Genomic DNA, 19889 nt, shown 5'->3' on the forward strand with positions numbered 1-19889 from the left:
GACTTATTAAACGGATAGTTCACTAATTTTCACTCGTGTCAACACTGCTTTCTTTGAGATTGGAATTATTATACTCTTCCTGAAGCCTGAAGGTTTTTCGCCTGCCTCATACATACTGTTCATCAGAGGGTACAGTTTTGTCAGGGCTGGCTCTCCCATGGCTATCAGTAGTTCTAAATGAATGTTGTCTACTCCCGGGGTCTTGTTTTGACTCAGATCTTTCAGTGCTCTGTCAAACTCGTCACACAGTATCATATCTCCCATTTCATCTTCATCTCCATCTTTGTCCATTTCCACAATATTGCCCTCCAGTGCATCACCCTTGTGTAGATTCTCTATATGTAGTCTTTCCACCTTTCTTTCCCTTCTTTGCTCAGAACTGGTTCTCCATCCACGCTCATGACATTCATACAAGTGGTTCTCTTTTCTTGAAAGGTCTCTTTAATTTTCCTGTAGGCAGTATTTATCTTACCCCTAGTGATATATGCATATAAAGCCTTACATTTGTCCTCTAGCCATCATTGCTTAGCCATTTTGACTTCCTGTCAATCTCATTTTTGAGACATTTGTATTCCTTTTTGCCTGTTTCATCTACTGCTTTTTTATATTTTCTCCTTTCATCAATTAAATTCAGTATCTCTTCTGTTACCCAAGGATTTCTATTAGCCCTGGTCTTTTTCCCTACCTCGTCCTCTGTTGCCTTCACTATTTCATCTCTCGAAGCTACCCATTCTTCTTCTAATGTATTTCTTTACCCCGTTCTTGTCAATCGTTTCCTAATGCTCTCTCTGAAACTCTTTATAACCTCTGCTTCTTTCAGTTTATCCAGGTCCCATCTCCAAATTCCAATCTTTTCGCAATTTCTTCAATTTTAGTCCACAGTTCATAACCAATAAATTGTGGTCAGAGTCCACATCTACCCCTGAAAATGTCTTAGAATTTAAAACCTAGTTCCTTAATCTCTGTCTTACCATTACATAATCTATCTGTAACCTTCCAGTGTCTCCAGACCTCTTCCACATAAACAACCTTCTTTCATAATTCTTAAAGCAAGTGTTAGCTATGATTACGATATGGTCTGCGCAAAATTCTGCCGGGCGGCTTCCTCTTTCACTCCTTACACCCATTCCATATTTACCTACTACTTCTCTTCATTTTCTTACTATCAAATTCCAGTCCCTCCTGACTATTAAATTTTCGTCTCCCCTCACTATCTGAATGATTTCTTTTATCTCATCATACATTTATTCAATCTTTTCGTCATCTGCGGAACTAGTTGGCATACAAACTTGTACTACTGGGGTAGGTGTGGGTGTCGTGTCTATCTTGACTACAACAATGCGTTCCCTATGCTGTTCGAAGTAGCTTACCCGCTCTCCTATTTTATATTTATTATTAAACCTACTCCTGCATTACATCTATCTGATTTTGTATTTTTATAGTCCTTGTTTCTCCTGCCATCGAACTTCACTAATTTCCACTGTATCTAACTTAACTTTAACCTATCCATTTCCCTTTTTTAATTTTCTAATCTACCTACCTGATTAAGGGATCTGATATCCCATGCTCAGATCCGTAGAATGCCAGTTTTCTTTCTCCTGATGATGACATCCGCCTGAGTAGACCCCCCCCCCTTTCCCCCGAGATCCGAATGGGGGACTATTTATTACCCCCGGAATATTTTACCCAAGAGGACATCATCATCATTTAACCATACAGTAAAGCTGCATGCCCTTGGGAAAAATTACAGCTGTCGTTTCCCCTTGCTTTCACCCATGCGCAGTACCAGCACAGAAATGCCATTTTGGTTAATGTTAGGGAGCCAGATCACTCAATCATCCAGATGGTTGCCCCTGCAACTACTGAAAAGGCTGCTGCCCCTCTTCAGGAACCACATGTTTGTCTGGCCTCTCAACAGATACCCCTCCGTTGTGGTTGCACCTACGGTACGGCTACATGTATCGCTGAAGTGCATAAGCCTCCCCACCAACGGCAAGGTCCATGGTTCATGGGGGGGATTAATGAATTAGGAAATTGATTTTTTAAATGAATTAGGAATTTTTAAATATAACTGTGGCGGAGACCATTCTCCCTTTAACCAAAGGAATTGTGGAACACTTAGTCACCTACAAACAGATCATACGTATTGCAACTACTATTTATACACCTGAAGACTGTATTTTCCAGAGATAATTTCAATTCTCAATTTGTCATTTGACAATAGCATCTAAATTAATGCACAGTCAATATGACATGATACTTATAACTGCAGGTGTAGAATAATATTGCACACTTGTATCACATCTACAATGTAACACAGTGAATCAGTTTCTATTGAAAGCTATTACATAAGCACAACATCATAGAGTTTGTGTTCTACCTCATTTCTGATTCCTTGCCATGATTTTTGTTACATGATGAACACCATTATCGCAAACACTCACTTCTACAAATAAAAGTAAATAGCTACATAATATATACACACACACACACACACACACACACACACACACACACACACACACACACACACACACACACACACAGTGTGGTGACATAAGTCATGGGATAACTCCTTTAGAATTCTGGGAATTTTTCGTTGTTTTAGTTTTCAGTTAAATTTTTGTAATTTTGACTGGTAAAAACCGATACTCTAACAAAGGATGTTACTGTATCCCGCTACTGCAGAATAAGACTTCAACAATAAAACAAACGAGAGAGAAAAACGAAAATAATTTAAATTGCAAAGGAAATGCACCATGTACGACGACACACAGTGCTCATGCAAGCGTCTGCCAACAGTAAATGTGACAAAGGCTTTTATATTAGATTCATTTTAGCAGTTATGAGCAGGCTCATGCGCATTCGCATTCGAGTCACGTCTGAGTAGTAGATTCTCCCGCTTCTGGCTACAGGAATGTGGCAGTTGGCTGTGCAAGCAGTCGCAGCAAGCATCTAGATGCTACCGGGAAAAGGGGGCGCCAAATTCATATTCTTGAAGAAAAAAACTGTTTCACAAAGCGCCTAGCATCCAGCGCACGTTTGTCTATTGATTATTCATATAATTTTGAAACGCTTCCCTGTTGGTTTTTGAACATTTTTGAACACATTTTAAGTTGATTTCTGAATGACTCATAAGTTGACTTTTGAATGTGTGCATAATGTCTCTGTCAGGAGAATCCTTGTCGCATTTAGAAATAAACTTTCTGCAGACAGAAGGGGATGGGGCTATACAAGCTGAGGGAGTAAAGCCGAAAGGATGAATGCCAATCGCTGTCTGATTATGTTGTTGATTGGGTTTGCGAATGATCAGCATTGTTATAATTCAGACTACCAGAACGGAAATAAGCAACTGACAGGAATAACAGGTTAGAAAGATTACGTATTATCTTCTCGGTGTTTCCAAGAAAATGAAATTTTGACAGGAAATTTTTGGCCAGAATGCTACATTAGTAAGGACCAGTAGGACAGTCACCGGCTACCAGCCGCGCAAGTTCTATTGTGGAAGTAATGCGTAAAACGTGTTGTTCGAACTCATAATAACGCATAACCAGAAAATAATCACGGGATAACTAAACCTTTGATTCCAGCAGGGTTAGTGAAGTTAATCAGTAAACAAATTTTGACAATGGCGGCAATAGCTACAGAATTGGTGATGACAAGATCGTTAGAACGAGGAAGGAGAAGAAACGGGGACATCACACGAATTATGGAAGAATAAGACGAATCCAAATTTATATAAAAATTTCGTAATAATACTTTTCGATTCACGCTTGAGAAGCTGGTGCATATGAATGAAATGTGAAACTATTTCCTAACATAAAGCTTTTTGCTTGTAGTAGGCATAATAGGCATTTGATATTGGTACTTCGTGGATTATATTCTGTTGTGTTATAAAAGTGGCAATTTGTGCCAAAACAGTCTTGTTACTTTGGTTTGTTACAAAATTGCTGACATTTTAGAAAGGCCTATTTTGTTTTATCTAGCAGACAGTGACAAAATAGACATAATCAAATCGAGAAACCACAACAATCTTGAGTATTTTTTGTATTAACAACTTTTTCAGTATTAGGTAAGGACATTTTGATTTTGGGTGTAGTTAAACGTTTGACGAACTTTGATGAGGTAATAGATTCTTTCACAGAAAGGAAAGCATGCCACATAAAGCTGTAGCAAGATTACAGAGAAAAAATGCTAGGCGCTAAGGTTTGAATAAATGTGTAATTTCTTGCTATCTCTTGTCAGTATTCATTTTATATATCGTATATTTAATTTTATGTCACACAAAACAGCAAGTTATTAACAATAGACAATAAAGGATTCAGATTTCCTGAGGAGTTCTTGTTCTCTTGATTACAAATAATCCCATCCGCAATTAATTGCGAGATTTTTTTTTTTAAGGGGGTCAGGCTGTCAAACCGGCCGACTGGGAGCAGGAGAGGCACCACAGGATGTTTCAATTTCCACTCTCCTGAATATAGTTTGGACATGCAGTAGAAAAATGCTGTATGAAGAGGTGTGGCATTGCACTTTGGCATACTTAACACCAAATAATATGTCTTACATTTCCTCAAATACATATGTTTTATGTTTCAGACTTTTCAGAAAGATGTGCACTACAAGATGAACATATTTTGAAAATTCTAATTTTTTAAATTTTATTTTTTTAATTAGTATTGACCCGGTTCGCAAATGTCATAGATCCAGGGCTGATGCGCAGAGCAGTCTAAGTTATAGTGGATAGTCTCCACATGACCCGTGTTTACATTTAGTGATTTCGCTGTTTCTCCTTCGTTTACTTTCACGTCAAATGAAAACAAAATGGATATCTGTGTCCAGGAGCTATCAAGTGAATTAAAACACATTCACAAAATTACGGAAGGCTGAAATATGTCATTAGTTTCAGGTTTTATTTTATTTCTACCTTTCTGACAGTCGAGCATTAATCGCCTTGCGGAACAATGAAGTTATTTTTGTCTGTTTGCTAATGAAATTTGACTATTGTTAACCTTTTCCACAGAGGCAGTCAATGTATTTGAAACGAAATGTTTAATTCCACAGTACTGGCTAGTTTCAACTGTTCGCTGCATTTCAAGTGCACGTTTTCATTTTCTAGCATGTATAGCATTATGCCATAATAAAGAACCAAATGTGATATAATACAGTACTGGTGCTCCAAGAAAATTCACATACCAAAAAATACACTGAAAAGCTTAATATAAGATCGAGGTCCACTTCATTGGGAATCGGGACATACGAATGTGCACTTTAAGTATGTACTTTAAATGTGCACATTTTAATATGGTTCACTAAATTCCAATGTTCTTGCAGTATCCAGTATCCTCTGATATCTTGTTTCTTTTATGACATAATGAATGAACTTTCAATGTTTTATACATACGGGCTTCCTACGTCATGATAGCTACCCAAGCGCAGTGTCGCCTGTTATCTGCGCTCTCTGGCAAATGCTGAAACAAACCTATTTCTAATAGGTCGTGGGAAAATATTGTGAACAGTGGTTTGAAAAGCGTTACTTTCAAAGTAAATATCCTTTTACGTAAGTTGAACTATGTGCACGAATGTACCATGAATTTATTAAATCACATGAGCGTCTGCCTCTCATTTAAAAATCAACTCTTTGATGATGAGTCATTTAGAAGAATTTCAAACCCTAAAGATCCGACACTTATGTCATTATTAAAAATATTCATTACATGTAAACCCATCCCACATCATTATGGAGCCACAAGCAGCTTCCACAATGCCTTATTGACAACCCCAATCCATGGCTTCGTGGGGTCCATGAAACACACTAACCCTACAATCAGCTATAACCAGGTGAAATCGGGGCTCATCTGACCAGGCCAAATTTATCTCGTTGTCTAGGGTACCACCACTATGGTCACAAGTCCAGGAAAGCTGTTGCAGGCAATGTTGTGCTCTTAGCAAAGGCACTCAAGGTCAGTCAACTGTGCCGTAGCCCATTAACACTACATTTCACCCACTGTCCTAATGGATATGTTCATTGTACATCCCACATTGATTTCGGCTGTTATTTAACACAGTACTGATTGTCTGTTAGCACTGACAACTTTACGCAAACACCGCTGGACCCGGTGAGAGAGAATGCCTGAAATTTAACAATTTCCAAAATGGAGTGTCCCATGGTCTAGTTCCTACAACCATTCCACATTCAAAGCCTGTTAATTCCAGTCACATGACCATAATCACATCAGAAACCTTTTCACATAAATCATCTATGTACAAATGACAGCTCCACCAATACACTATTCTTTTATATCTTGTGTACATGATACTTACGCCATCTGTATATGTGCATATTCCTATCCCATGACTTTTCCGCCTCAGTGTACATCACAATTACATATTTTTATAGGCAGAAAAAAATTCGTTTTTCACGTTAACCCAACAAAGAAACTGAAGCGTTATTTTACTTTCAAAAGCAGAATGAATACCTTTTTTCAGCTGGAGTGCTGGACAAAGGCCTTTCCAATGATGAGGCTAGCCCTGGCCAACAATAGTCTTCCACTAAAAATTTCCCATCCTCACTTTCGTGTCCTAAAACAGCACACACCACTCCGGTAACAACATAATGGGGGCTGATACTGCCAATCAATCTGATCCTCTGCAGTTCATCTTCCAATATTAGCTCATCATCTTCACTCACATAATTTGTTCGTGATGGCTGTGGGACAAGTTGTAGCTGTATAGAACAGAACAATAAGAAGTAAATGATGAGTCTCCAAGACACAGTTAAGAAAATAATGACACACCAATAACTGAGAGAGGAAAGTAAATCACAATTAGTTGGCACTCAATTTCATAATCAATTACTTCTAAGCATGATATCTGGCACACTACAATTATGAATGGTCCAGCAATGATGATACTGTTTTACTCTTCATCATTCATATTGTTTTCCTAGCCTTAACATGCCCAAGCTGTGTGAAATACTAACTAAAGATTATGTTCAACAATGGCTATAACAATTTTATACTCTTTTGAGAAAGAACACTATTTACAGAAACTAATAAGCTGGTGTGTGTATGGGGGGGGGGGGCGGGGGGGGGGGGGGGCATCTTGAGGGCACGCATGCGACCCTCCTGTACACACACACACACACACAATAAATTGATCTGTTTATTTATTCGCTCATTCACGCATTGATTCACACATTGTGTTCTGTAAATCCCACCAGGAAGGTGAGCCTTCAGCAATGTTAAGTGCGTGAAGTTATAGATAAATAGGAATAATCAATCATTGCTGGCCACTTCAGTAAAGTATGTAATGGGATTTAAAAGCAAATTATTTATCACTCTTGCACTATGTCCTTCTATTCATGTTAGGAATGATAGTGTGGGAGTAAATCGAAGCTGGGCAGCAGTAACTTAAAGTGCCGTGAATTACAAGTATTCAACAAGACAACTATTTTGAAATTTCCACAATCAATCACTTTTCAGTTAATCCAACTGAGTCATACTAGTATTCCCTCAAAATGCTTAACACTGACGGACTATGGACCATCTCTCACACTGCTACAATCATTTGTCTCATCATATTTCACATCCCCTGCGAAGCGAAGTAGACTTTTTCACGTACCTTCCATCTGGACAGCAAGCTACATGTCCTAGAACTCATGCATTGTTATTGACCTTTTTTGAACCTTGATAAGTGTCATACACATACCACAGGGTACCCATGTCATGTTTTCATTGAATGTTACCGTTTTCCATGGCAGGCAACACTGGACATTCCATGTACTGTGTTTTACATACAACAGATGTGTATGTTCAAGAATGACTCAATGAATTCTAAGATGAAGAGTTTCACAACAGCAATAATGAACCTGATTTGGAGATATTTAGTTATCCCGATACTATTTTGGAGAAGGGGAATAAAAAGTGATGAAGATGGGACAAGCTTCCTTTTTCAGTAAGAATAGACGTTTTCAAAGAAGATAACATAAGCTGCCAACTAACATAACAGGGAAACACATCATACTGCAAATGCTTGTACTGTAACTGATGGCGAAAATTACTGAAGGAAACAAAAAAAATGCTTTGGATGTAAGGAATCTGTTCTTTACCCAAGGTATCCCAGACAAAATCATTCTATCGACAAATCTGAAAACCTGCAAGCACAGAGTACAGTATGCATATGGTCACTTATCCTTCCTACAAGACGTTGATGTCAAATATTGCCAAGAGCACAAAAGTACACTGGGGGAGGGGGGGAGGGGCATCTGCACACTTTCTGCCTGAAGAAGAGCCTGGGCTCAAAAGCTACTTAATACCATATTCTGTTATGTGCGTCTATGGGCCACACACAGGTATGCTAAAGGTGAATGTTGGCCTTCCCTTTATTTTGCGTAGATGTTGATATCACTGAACTGAAGACATTAATTGGGCTATCAATGTACTCAGCCATTTTCAGATCAGGAAGCAGAATTGGTTTCCTGCTTGTCTGCAACTGATGAAAAAGGTTGTGACATTTTCAGATGCACTGTTAGTAAAGAAAGATTTTCTTTTTTATTATCATCTGCATTACAATTTGACAACCCAAATGATCGGGAGGAAAGAAAGTAGAGAAGTCAGCAACAATTTCACAAATCTTTTTGTGTTTCATTGAATAAAGCCAACTTGCTACTCTGTAGGTGCTAATGAGCATGTACCTTTCCATGGAAATAGTGAGTTTAGAATGCATATGCCAAACGTATTGGCAAAATATGGTTTGAAAATACAGTGCAAATGTACAAATTATTTCTATAAAGAAGCCATTTATTGCAGAAAAGGCAGTGATGTTCACAATCTTTCAAACCACGAGAAAGGTCACAGTGTTCCCTCACAAGCTGCTCTTTGTTTGGTGGAGCCTACTGAAAATGTGGAGAAATATTATAGGTGACACTTGCTATTTATCAGCAGAACTGATCTAACAGCGTTTAAAAAAATCTTGTATGTCAGTAAACTGAAGGAAACAAAATGTCCATAGTCTTTTTATGTGCCATTCAATAAACAATGATCCTGACTCAGAAAGATCTGACATTATCATGTTTTATAACATGGCAAAAGGTGTGTGACTTATTTATCACATCACCTAACAACTAAATGGCTTTTGGGCATTTTCTTCACATTAGTGGATGTAGCATGTGGTGTGAATTATTCTGTGTCATATCAAGTTTATCCAAAGACAGGAGTAATGAAGAGATTGATCTACAAGAATACCATGGATCAAACAATGGAAAATCCAGGATGGAATGTAACATTATTATGAGAATAAAAGTTGCTACTCACCACATAGTAGAGATGCTGAGTCACAGATAGGCACAAAAAAAAGACTCACAATTAAAGCTTTCGGCTGCTAACGCCTTCGTCAACAATAGACAGACAGACACACCCACACCCACACCCACACCCACACAAACACACACACACACTCAACTGCAGTGTGGTTTCAGTTGCCTGAGACTGCAGTCGTGTGTGAGAGTTGCATTTGCAAGTGTGTGTGTGTGTGTGTGTGTGTGTGTGTGTGTGTGTGTGTGTGTGTGTGTGTGTAGCAACTTTCCTTCTCATAAGATTGCCATAAGACTTGGATGAGCCTGAAATGAAGTATGAACTTCCTACTGGGTGCTTTGTAAGAGAGTCGAATAACACCCATCACAAGAATATTACATACAAGATGAGCCTCAAACACACTGAAAAACAGAAAACGTGCCTTCCACCCACATAATTTGAAAAGGGAAACAAGATATCTATATCAACAGCGTAGCGTTTAAATTTATTTGGAGTATACCATGAATGTTTGCCTGTAAGCAAACAGGCTGAAAGGGATTCTGGGCCTTATAAACATACATAATCACTCTCTACATCGTTTTTTAAATTTAAAATGTGGCAAAGTTTCTCCCTCACAAAATTTTAAGACAGAACAGTGACTCTTTGTTGAAACATGAAGTAGTAAGTTCAAATTTAATTTCACATACCTCTTCTCATAACTGAGTCACTAGTTTTTGAGATCCCGTGAACACAAGTAAACAGTAAACGCTATAACACTTCCACTATTAGTGACACATACATCACATTATCCTCACATTTACACAAGTCATAACCTTATAGGTTTACTCACATGTCAACAGATGGGGCTGAAGTACACATTACTCGATAGAAAGTGTGTGTGCGCTGCATGTCAGAGTTTGTAAACACATTATACGACATCGCACAGACATGGGTAGACGTGGCACAGTTGGTAAAAGTGGAGGAAGACAGTCGTGGAGTAACTCCTCTGCAGGAGAAACATTCACAGCAATATGCAGCAAGAGAACTTAGTGTAAGTCAAATTGCAATATCTAAGTTGTCGAAATGATACAATGAAAGACATATTGTCGCTAGACAGCAAGGTTGAGGTCGTAGAAGGAAAACAACAGCTGTTGAGGATTAATACCTTTGAATTACTATATCTAGGAATCACACAAAAGCAGCATGTGAACAACAAGAAGACTTTTGCCACTGTTCTGTGATGAAACTAGAATGGACTTATTGGATTGGTGCATTAAGTTTGTAGTGTTTTCGTTTTACATTTTGGTTTTCCAGTTGCTACGGGTTTATTTATCGATTGTCAGTTTTTATTGTTACTTGAGTTCACATATTGTCATTTGGAGAAATGGGCAGAGCTGTGGACACTAGAAAATGTAGCGCCAAGTGGAGAAATTGGAGCATTTCTGGTGTATTCTTCTGTTTTGAGTTCAACAGAGGTTGGTTGGTTGGATTAAAAGAGGGGGGAATGGACCAAACCATGAGGTCATCAGTCCCTTGTTCCGAATAAAACAATGACACAAGTGTGAGAATAAAACAAACAAGACTACCAACACAAAACAGAATGAAAGGAACAATGAATGGCAAGAAACAGGTAAATGGACGAAAGGGAACAAGAAAACCACAGAAATGCAAGAAATGGGATGAAGAGAGTAACACAACAAAGCAGATGACCATGGCTGGCTGCCCATGAGAATAAAAAGGAGAAGCCACCACCCTGCAACACATTAAAAGCTCCACCCCTAAAAACACTAGGGTGGAGGACACAGAGGGACAAAGGACATGCGCTAAAACTTAAATCAAATGATAAAACCCACCTTCGTGAATAAAACGTAAAACTAAATCAGCCAATGTGGCATTACCAGATAAAATTAGCAGCAACACGGTGTATACGGGGACAAGGAAAAAAAATTCCTGGATTTTTCCCGGATATCCCGTTTAAAAAATATGCTTTTTCCCCGGGCGAAAATACACTTTTTCTGTCCTAAGTGACAGTAGGTTTTCCGTAGATTTTCCCTCGGAACTGTAAAACTTATCAATCCTTTGAATGTTTAACGTTTTATACAATCGCATAGAACTTCCCGGATAAAAAAAGAAAAGACGGGGCAGAGAAGTTTTGGAGAGACTTTTAATTTTCAAAAAAAAAAGGAGAGAAGTTTTGGAAAGATCTTTGATTTGCAGCAACATATACACTGCATATTTTCGTATTACAAAACTATAAATTTGAATTGCACCAAACACAGCGCGTTAGTTTCCAGAGCGTTGAAACCGAGGTTGCGATGTCCTCCTGTAAGCAAGTCATATATCAAGCCACGAGATCTCGCCAGCCGATGACTGCAGCTATTCGGAGCATAGGACACATGTTATAGTCAGCCAATAGCAAGATCACTGGTTACATAGCCCGAACACGCAAGAGGAAAAGTTAACGGTTTACATTAATGTACACAGTACTGTATATCTACAAGAAAAGCTAAGCTTTTACATATAATTTTGGTCTCTAAGATTAACACGCTACAACAGAAGCTAAGCTTCCACATGTAATGTTGTTTTTTTTTCGTTGCATGTGTTATACTTTAAGATACATCACACTAATGTGCCAGTAAATTTAAAATTCTGACATAAATGTATCAGCTCGAATTTCTTGTAAGTGGCTGGCCCTCAAACTGTTCAGTTTCGAACGCTCTGTGATTTAGATATCCATCCTACTTTCTAACACTTAACATAATTCATCTTGCGTAAAAAGAAATTTACTTTGAAAGTAACGCTTTTCTAACTACCGTTCGCAATACTATCCTGAGACTGTTAGAAATAGGTTCGATTTACCAGTTGCCAGACAGAACCAGAAAAACAGGCATTATTGTGCGTGTGCAACTGCAGTGGTGTAGGAAGCCCGCATGTTTGTGTGTATAAAGCAGTAAAAGAGCTTACATTACACCATAAAAGAAACTGGGAATCAGAGGATACTCCAAAGAGCATCGGAATTTCACAAACCATACTAAAATGCATAATTCGGCTTGAAGTGCAAATTGGCTTTTTCCAAATTCACAATGAAGTAGGTCCCATCTGATATTAAGCTTTTCAGTGTGGTTTTTGGGTTGTAAATTTTCTTGGAGTACCAGTACTCTGCAATCTCATTTTTGGTTCTTTATTATGGCATAATGCCATATATGGCAGAAGATGATAACGTGGACTTGAAATTAAGCGAACAGTTGGAACTAGGCAATACTGTAGAATGAAACACTTCGTTTCAAATAAAATTATTGCCTCAGTGGAAAGATTAATAAAGCCAAATTTCTTTAGCAAACTTGCAAAAATAACTTCACTGCTCTGCAAGGCAATTAATGCTTGACTGCTACTAACTTGGAAATAAAATAAAATCAGAAAATTGAAATTAATAATATATTTTTGCCCTCCACAATTATGTGAATGTATTTTAATTCACTTGATAGCTCCCGGCCAAAGGATCCATTTTGTTTTCATTTGACATGGGAGCTGTACATGAAGAGAAGCAGCGAAATCACTTAACGTAAACACGGGTCACGTGGAGGTTAACCCCTCCCCACTACAACTCTGTGCAAGCGTGAATCTGGCAGCTGCGGTGCGCGAGAAAAAATTTTCTCGTTTGCATCTGGCTGCTTGCTGTTACTACCGATACAGCAACAGCCAAACTTCAAGTAGCGGGAGAAGGTACTGCTTATACACAAGTCAAATGCGCATGCGCAACAGACCGCTGGCAATTGGTCAAACGAACCTAACATTAACAGTTGTGACGTCATGCTCATAGCAAGCAGTTTATTGTTGCGGAGAATTAGTCTGCGCCCTACTGCCTTTGACATATTTTTGCTATTTGCAGACGCTTGTCCGTGCACGGTGTTGTGTTGTTGTAAATTACATATTTCCTTTGCCACTTAAGTTTTATTTTTTTCCCTCTCATTTATATTTTCTTGCTGCAGTATCATTCTCCAGTAGCAGGATACAATAACATTCTTTGCTAGAGAATCAATTCTGCAGTCAAAATTACAAAAATTTAACTAAAAGCTAAAACAATGCAAAATTCCCAGAATTCCGAAAAATTTCAGGGTTTTTCCCGATTTTCTCCCGGATGAAAAAATCCTGGGTTTTTCCCAGATTTCCCAGTTGTCCCGGGTCACATACACCCTGAGCAACGAGTCCGGTAACCCAAGACTCTGTCACTGGGCAATCAAAGTGGGACAGTGCACCAGAAAATGGGGCCACTGTCAACCGGGCGCCACACCGACACTGAGGCGGGTCTTCACAGCTCAGGAGGTAACCACGGGTTGCCTAAGCGTGGCCAACATGGAGCCAACAGAGGACAACTGATTCCCTGTGAGGGCCCAGCATGGAACACTTCCACACATTCGTAGTCTCCTTAATGACATGCGGTTTGTTGTGCATACTGTTACGCCATTTTGTCTGCCAAAGCCAAAAAACCCTGTGGCGTAAATCAGAATGCAGGTCAGGTTCAGAGACGCCCATCTCCAGAAGCAGTTTCAATGTAGCCTGTTTAGCCAGCCTCTGGGCAAGTTCATTGCCTGAGATTCCAATGTGACCTGGGGTCCAGACAAACACCACTGAACGACTTGACTGTTCCAGGGCATAGATGGACTCCTCGATGCTCCCTACCAAAGGATGATGAGAGTAACACTGGTCGACAGCTTGTAGGCTGCTCAAGGCATCAGTACACAGGAGAAATGATTTGCCTGGGCATGAGTGGATGTGCTCAAGAGCACGAAATATGGCCGCCAGCTCTGAAGCGAGCGTGACCATCGGAAATCGAGCCATCAGTGTAAACCACTTCATGGCCCCGGTACATGTCAAGTGACAGCGAAGAGTCGCAGGGTTAACTGAGTCCTTAGAGCCATGCGAAGCCACGGAAAGGTGTAAACCATGGAGGTGTACGTAATGGACCTAAAGTATAGGTGGTAAAGGGAAGGACTCCAGTTCAGACAGGAGGGATCGCACACGAACCGCAATTGCCGATGTGGGAGATGGGCTGCTGAGGGTGGGGAAAGGAGACTGCAATTTGGATGCGCAGGAGAACTACGAACATGTGCAACGTAACTGGCCAGCAGTTGTGCATGCCAAACTCTGGCCTCCAACAGGACACTGGTCACCGGACTCGTTCTAAAAGAACCTGTCGCTAGACGAACGCCACAGTGGTGCACTGGCTCGGGTAAACGCAATGCCAAGGGACACCACCAAACCATAAACCACACTCCCATAGTCAAGGCAGGTTTCAACAAGTGCTCTGTAGAGCTGCAGCAGTGTAGAGCGATCTGCACCCCCATTGGTGTTGCTCAGGCAGCAGAGGGCATTGAGGTGCTGCCAGCATTTCCGCTTAAGCTGACAAAGGTGAGGCAGCCAAGTCAATCGAGCAGCAAAAACCAGTCCTAAGAATGCATATGCTTCCACTAAAGTGAGTACTAGTTCCAGATGAACAGTACAACGCCGAAAGAAGTGCATGACACACGACTTCGCAGCTGTAAACTGGAAGCCGTGGGCTAGACCCCATGACTCGCCATGTGAATGGCTCCCTGTAGGCGCCGCTCAGCAACACCAGTACTGGAAAAGCACTAAGAAATGCATAAGTCATCCACACACACGTAAGGTGAGACGGATGGGCCTACAGCTGCTGCTAGACCATTAATGGCCACTAAAAATAGAGACACACTCAATACAGAGCCCTGCGGGACCCCATTCTCCTGGATATGGATAGAACTACGGGAGGCACCAACTTGGACATGGAAAGTACGAAGCAACAGGAAACTTGGGATAAAAATCGGGAGCGGGTCTCGGAGGCCACGCTCATGTAATGTGGCAAGGGTGGTGTCATATGCTTTTCGTAAATCAAGAAAGATGACATCCAGGTGTTAGCATCTGGAAAAGGCTGTGCAGATGGTAGAATTTAGGGACACAAGAGTATCAGTGGTGAAGCGACCCTGGCAGAAGCCACCCTGACATGGAGCCAGTAGGCCACGTGACTCCATGACCCAACCTAACTGTTGAGGCACCATATGTTACAGCAGCTTACAAAGAACGTTGGTGAGGCCGATGGACCGATAGCTATCCACATCAAGTGGGTCTTTACCGGGTTTGAGCAACAGAATGATGGTGCTCTCCCAACATTGCGATGGAAAGATGCCATGGCATCAGATCCGGGGCAAAGTTGCAGGGCACTGAGGAGCTCCCACTCTGAAAATGGGGCATTATAAGATTCACTGTTGCGTGTAGTGAACAAAATCACTTTCCCTTCCAGCCGCCATTTGAGAGTGTGAAAGGCTGAGGGGTAATTCTCCAACGCAGAGGCTCGAGCATAGTGCTCAGCAAAGTACTCAGCAATCAAAGTCGGTGAACCCGGGCATGAAGATGTTTTACGGCTATGTGTGATGCATATGCAGCTGTAGAGCTCGTCGACACTCCTTAATTGCTTCAGCAACTTCCGGCGACCATCAAGAAACTGCCTTTCGCTGGGGGCACCCTAAAGAGTGAGGGATTGTGGTTTCTGCCACAGAAAGGATTGTTGCAGTCACCTGCTCAACCATCACACTGATGTTCCCGTGTGAAGGACACTCAACAGTGAGAGCAAAGGAGAAAGTTTCCCATTCCGCCTTGTTTAAAGCCCATCTGGGCAAGCGTCCATGGACCTGACGCCAGGGAAGTTACAGGAAGATGGGGAAGTGGTCACTACCACACAGGCCATCATGAGCTCTCCAGTGGATAGGTGGGAGAATGCCAGGACTGCAAACAGATATCAATGGCCAAAAATGTGCCATGTGCCACACTGAAATGTGTGAGGGCACCTGTACTTAAGAGCCAGAGGTCAAGTTGTGACATTAAAGTTTCAACATCTCTGCCTCAGCTAGTAAGAACGATGCCACCCCACATGGGGTTATGAGCGTTAAAATCTCCCAAAAATAGGAAAAGTTTAGGGAGTTGATCAATCAGTGGAGCCGATGCAGTCAGAGGAAGATATATGTTGCAGACAGTTATTTCCTGCATTGTCCTTATCCTGACAGCCACAGCTTCAAGAGTGGTTCGAAGGGGCACAGGTTCACTGCATACTGAGTTCAGCACCTGACACTCCACCTGATACTCTATTATGGTCGCCACGGTTCCTATAATATCCCTTATAGTCATGGATGGCAGGGTTCCACATTGCCGGGAACCATGTTTTCTGGGGGGCAATGCAGAAAGCAGGTATAAAGCTTCACAGTTGCCATAGCTTAGGAAACGTGTCACCCTCAAAGGCCAAGATGAAGGCACCGATGGCAACCTGATTATTCCTCGGACTCCGATGGACACACTGGACAAAATGAACGCCTCGTCACTCTAAGTTGGCGCGCACAGCTCGTCGTCAGACTGCAAAAGAAGGTCCCTGTGGAATATAATACCCTGGACCATATTTAAGCCCTAATGGGGCTTGATGGTAATGGAAACATCCCCCAGCTCGTCACAAGTGAGTAATGCCCATGACTGGGAAGAGGATGCTGTTTTTATCAAGACTGACCCTGACTACATTTTGGTCAAGCCCTCCACCTCCCCAAACTTGTCCTCTAAATGGTCTACAAAAAACTGTGGCTTCATCGAAACAAAGGAGTCCGCATCAGTTCTTGTACATATAAGACACCGGGAAGAATAAGGTTCGCTGTCATCCTTAGCCTGGCATTCCTCCCATAGTGTGGCCAGGGAGGGGAATGGTTTAGGGTTGTACTTCCTTGCACTGTACTGAGACTTAGAATGTTTAGAGACTGCTGGTGTTTGATCACCAACAAGTGATGACGTGGTGTGCTTCATTGTGCATCATCTGCCCTGATGCCGCCCACTCTGACCAGGGGCCTTCCCCACGTGTGCCACCCAGCCGCAGCAAAGGCCACCTGGCAGGATGGCCATTGCCAGGAGTCCCGATGCCCCTGGGTGACAGGCATCTACTCCTTGGCATACATGGATAGTTAACGGCGCAGGCATCAGCAAAGCGATCCCTGTGTTGTCAGGGGGCTACAACCAACAGGGTGCATGGCAGCCCCACCACAAAGGACTGGCTACCATGCTGCAAACAAGTCCATGGTCATCATCAGCACAGAAAGCAACATTGCATTGCGCATGGTGGAAAACGCACCCAGGAAGGTGTCCTCACCCAAGAGGTGGAGAATGAGCGGGACTACAATGCGATGACAAAAAAGCGGGCAACACATCTCAAGGCACGACGGACACAATACACCATGTAAGGCACCCTTCCCCAACTGGGGAAGATACAGACTGGGACACTCAGATGTTTAGGACGGGTGGTAGGGACATAACATCGAGTGACATTATACTGAGTGCACTATCCGAAAATTACCTCGAGCAATTAAACAGAGAACCGATTCGTGGAGATAACATCTTGGTCCTACTGATAACAAACAGACCCGAACTTTTCGACTCTGTATGTGCAGAACAGGGAATCACTGATCGTAAAGCCGTTGCAGCATCCCTGAATATGGAAATTAATACGAGTATAAAGAAAGGGAGGAAGGTTTATCTGTTTAGCAAGAGTAATAGAAGGCACATTTCAGACTACCTAACAGATCAAAACGAAAATTTCTATTCCACCACTGACAATGTTGAGTGTTTATGGAAAAAGTTCAAGGCAATCGTAAAAGGCGTTTTAGACAGGTACGTGCCGAGTAAAACTGTGAGGGATGGGAAAAACCCACCGTGGTACAACAACAAAGTGAAACTACTGTGAAAGCAAAGAGTGTTTCACTCCAAGTTTAAACGCAGCCAAAACCTCTCAGACAAACAGAAGCTAAACGATGTCAAAGTTAGCGTAAGTAGGTAGACAGGCACAATAGAATAACACACAAACACACACACACACACAAAATTTCGAGCTTTCGTAACCGGCGGCTGCTTCGTCAGGAAAGAGATAAGTTAAAGGAAAGATGAAAGGATGTGGGTTTTAAGAGAGAGGGTAAGGACTCATTCCAATCCCGGGTGGGGAAAGACTTACCTTAGGGCAAAAAAGGTTAGGTATAAACTCTCTCTCGCGCGCACGCACACGCACACACACACACACACACACACACACACACACACACACACACACCCATACATACACAGACACAAGCAGACATATTTAAAGGCAAAGAGTTTGGGCAGAGATTTCAGTCGAGGCGGAAGTGTGGAGGCAAAGATAATGTTGAATGACAGGTGAGGTATGAGTGGCGGCAACTTGAAATTAGCGGAGATTGAGGCCTGGTGGATAACGAGAAGAGAGGATATATTGAAGGGCAAGTTGCCATCTCCGGAGTTCGGATAGGTTGGTGTTGGTGGGAAGTATCCAGATAACCCGGATGGTGTAACACTGTGCCAAGATGTGCTGGCCGTGCACCAATGCATGTTTAGCCATAGGGTGATCCTCATTACCAACAAACACTGTCTGCCTGTGTCCATTCATGCGAATGGACAGTTTGTTGCTGGTCATTCCCACATCCGTCAACATCAAACCCACCAACAAGCAACAGTACCTCCATTATGACAGCTGCCACCCATTCCACATCAAACGGTCCCTTCTCTACAGCCTACGCCTTCGTGGAAAACGAATCTGCTCCAGTCCTGAATCCCTGGACCATTACACCAACAACCTGAAAACAGCTTTCGCATCCCGCAACTACCCTCCCGACCTGGTACAGAAGCAAATAACTAGAGCCACTTCCTCATCCCCTCAAACCCAGAATATCCCACAGAAGAACCACAAAAGTGCCCCACTTGTGACAGGATACTTCCCGGGACTGGATCAGACTCTGAATGTGGCTCTCCAGCAGGCATACGACTTCCTAAAATCCTGCCCCAAAATGAGATCCATCCTTCATGAAATCCTCCCCACTCCACCAATAGTGTCTTTCCGCTGGCCACCTAACCTTTGTAACCTCTTGGTTCATCCCTATGAAATCCCCAAACCACCTTCCCTACCCTCTGGCTCCTACCCTTGTAACCGCCCCAGTGTAAAACCTGTCCTATGCACCCTCCCACCACCACCTACTCCAGTCCTGTAACCCGGAAGGTGTACACAATCAAAGGCAGAGCCACGTGTGAAAGCACCCACATGGTTTACCATCTGACCTGCCTACACTGTGACGCTTTCTATGTGGGAATGACCAGCAACAAACTGTCCATTCGCATGAATGGACACAGGCAGACAGTGTTTGTTGGTAATGAGGATCACCCTGTGGCTAAACATGCCTTGGTGCACGGCCAGCACATCTTGGCACAGTGTTACACAGTCCGGGTTATCTGGATACTTCCCACCAACACCAACCTATCCGATCTCCGGAGATGGCAACTTGCCCTTCAATATATCCTCTCTTCTCGTTATCCACCAGGCCTCAATCTCCGCTAATTTCAAGTTGCCACCACTCATACCTCACCTGTCATTCAACATCATCTTTGCATCTGCACTTCCGCCTCAACTGACATCTCTGCGCAAACTCTTTGCCTTTAAATATGCCTGCTTGTGTCTGTGTATGGATGGTGTGTGTGTGTGTGTGTGTGTGTGTGTGTGTG

The 19889-nt window shown here is 42.0% G+C and overlaps 1 protein-coding gene across 2 annotated transcripts in view; it reads right to left on the reverse strand.

Annotated features, from left to right (window-relative positions):
- LOC126354047 (DNA polymerase delta subunit 2) overlaps positions 1-19889 on the reverse strand; it is a 123725-nt gene that overhangs the window by 53645 nt on the left and 50191 nt on the right. For both annotated transcript variants that reach the window (XM_050003393.1, XM_050003392.1), the window contains exon 3: positions 6477-6724. In XM_050003393.1, the coding sequence (XP_049859350.1) occupies positions 6477-6724 (248 nt within the window). The remainder of the gene's footprint in view (positions 1-6476; positions 6725-19889) is intronic.

The sequence above is a fragment of the Schistocerca gregaria genome, chromosome 3 (genome assembly GCF_023897955.1).
Source record: "Schistocerca gregaria isolate iqSchGreg1 chromosome 3, iqSchGreg1.2, whole genome shotgun sequence".
Taxonomy (NCBI): Eukaryota; Metazoa; Arthropoda; class Insecta; order Orthoptera; family Acrididae; genus Schistocerca; species Schistocerca gregaria.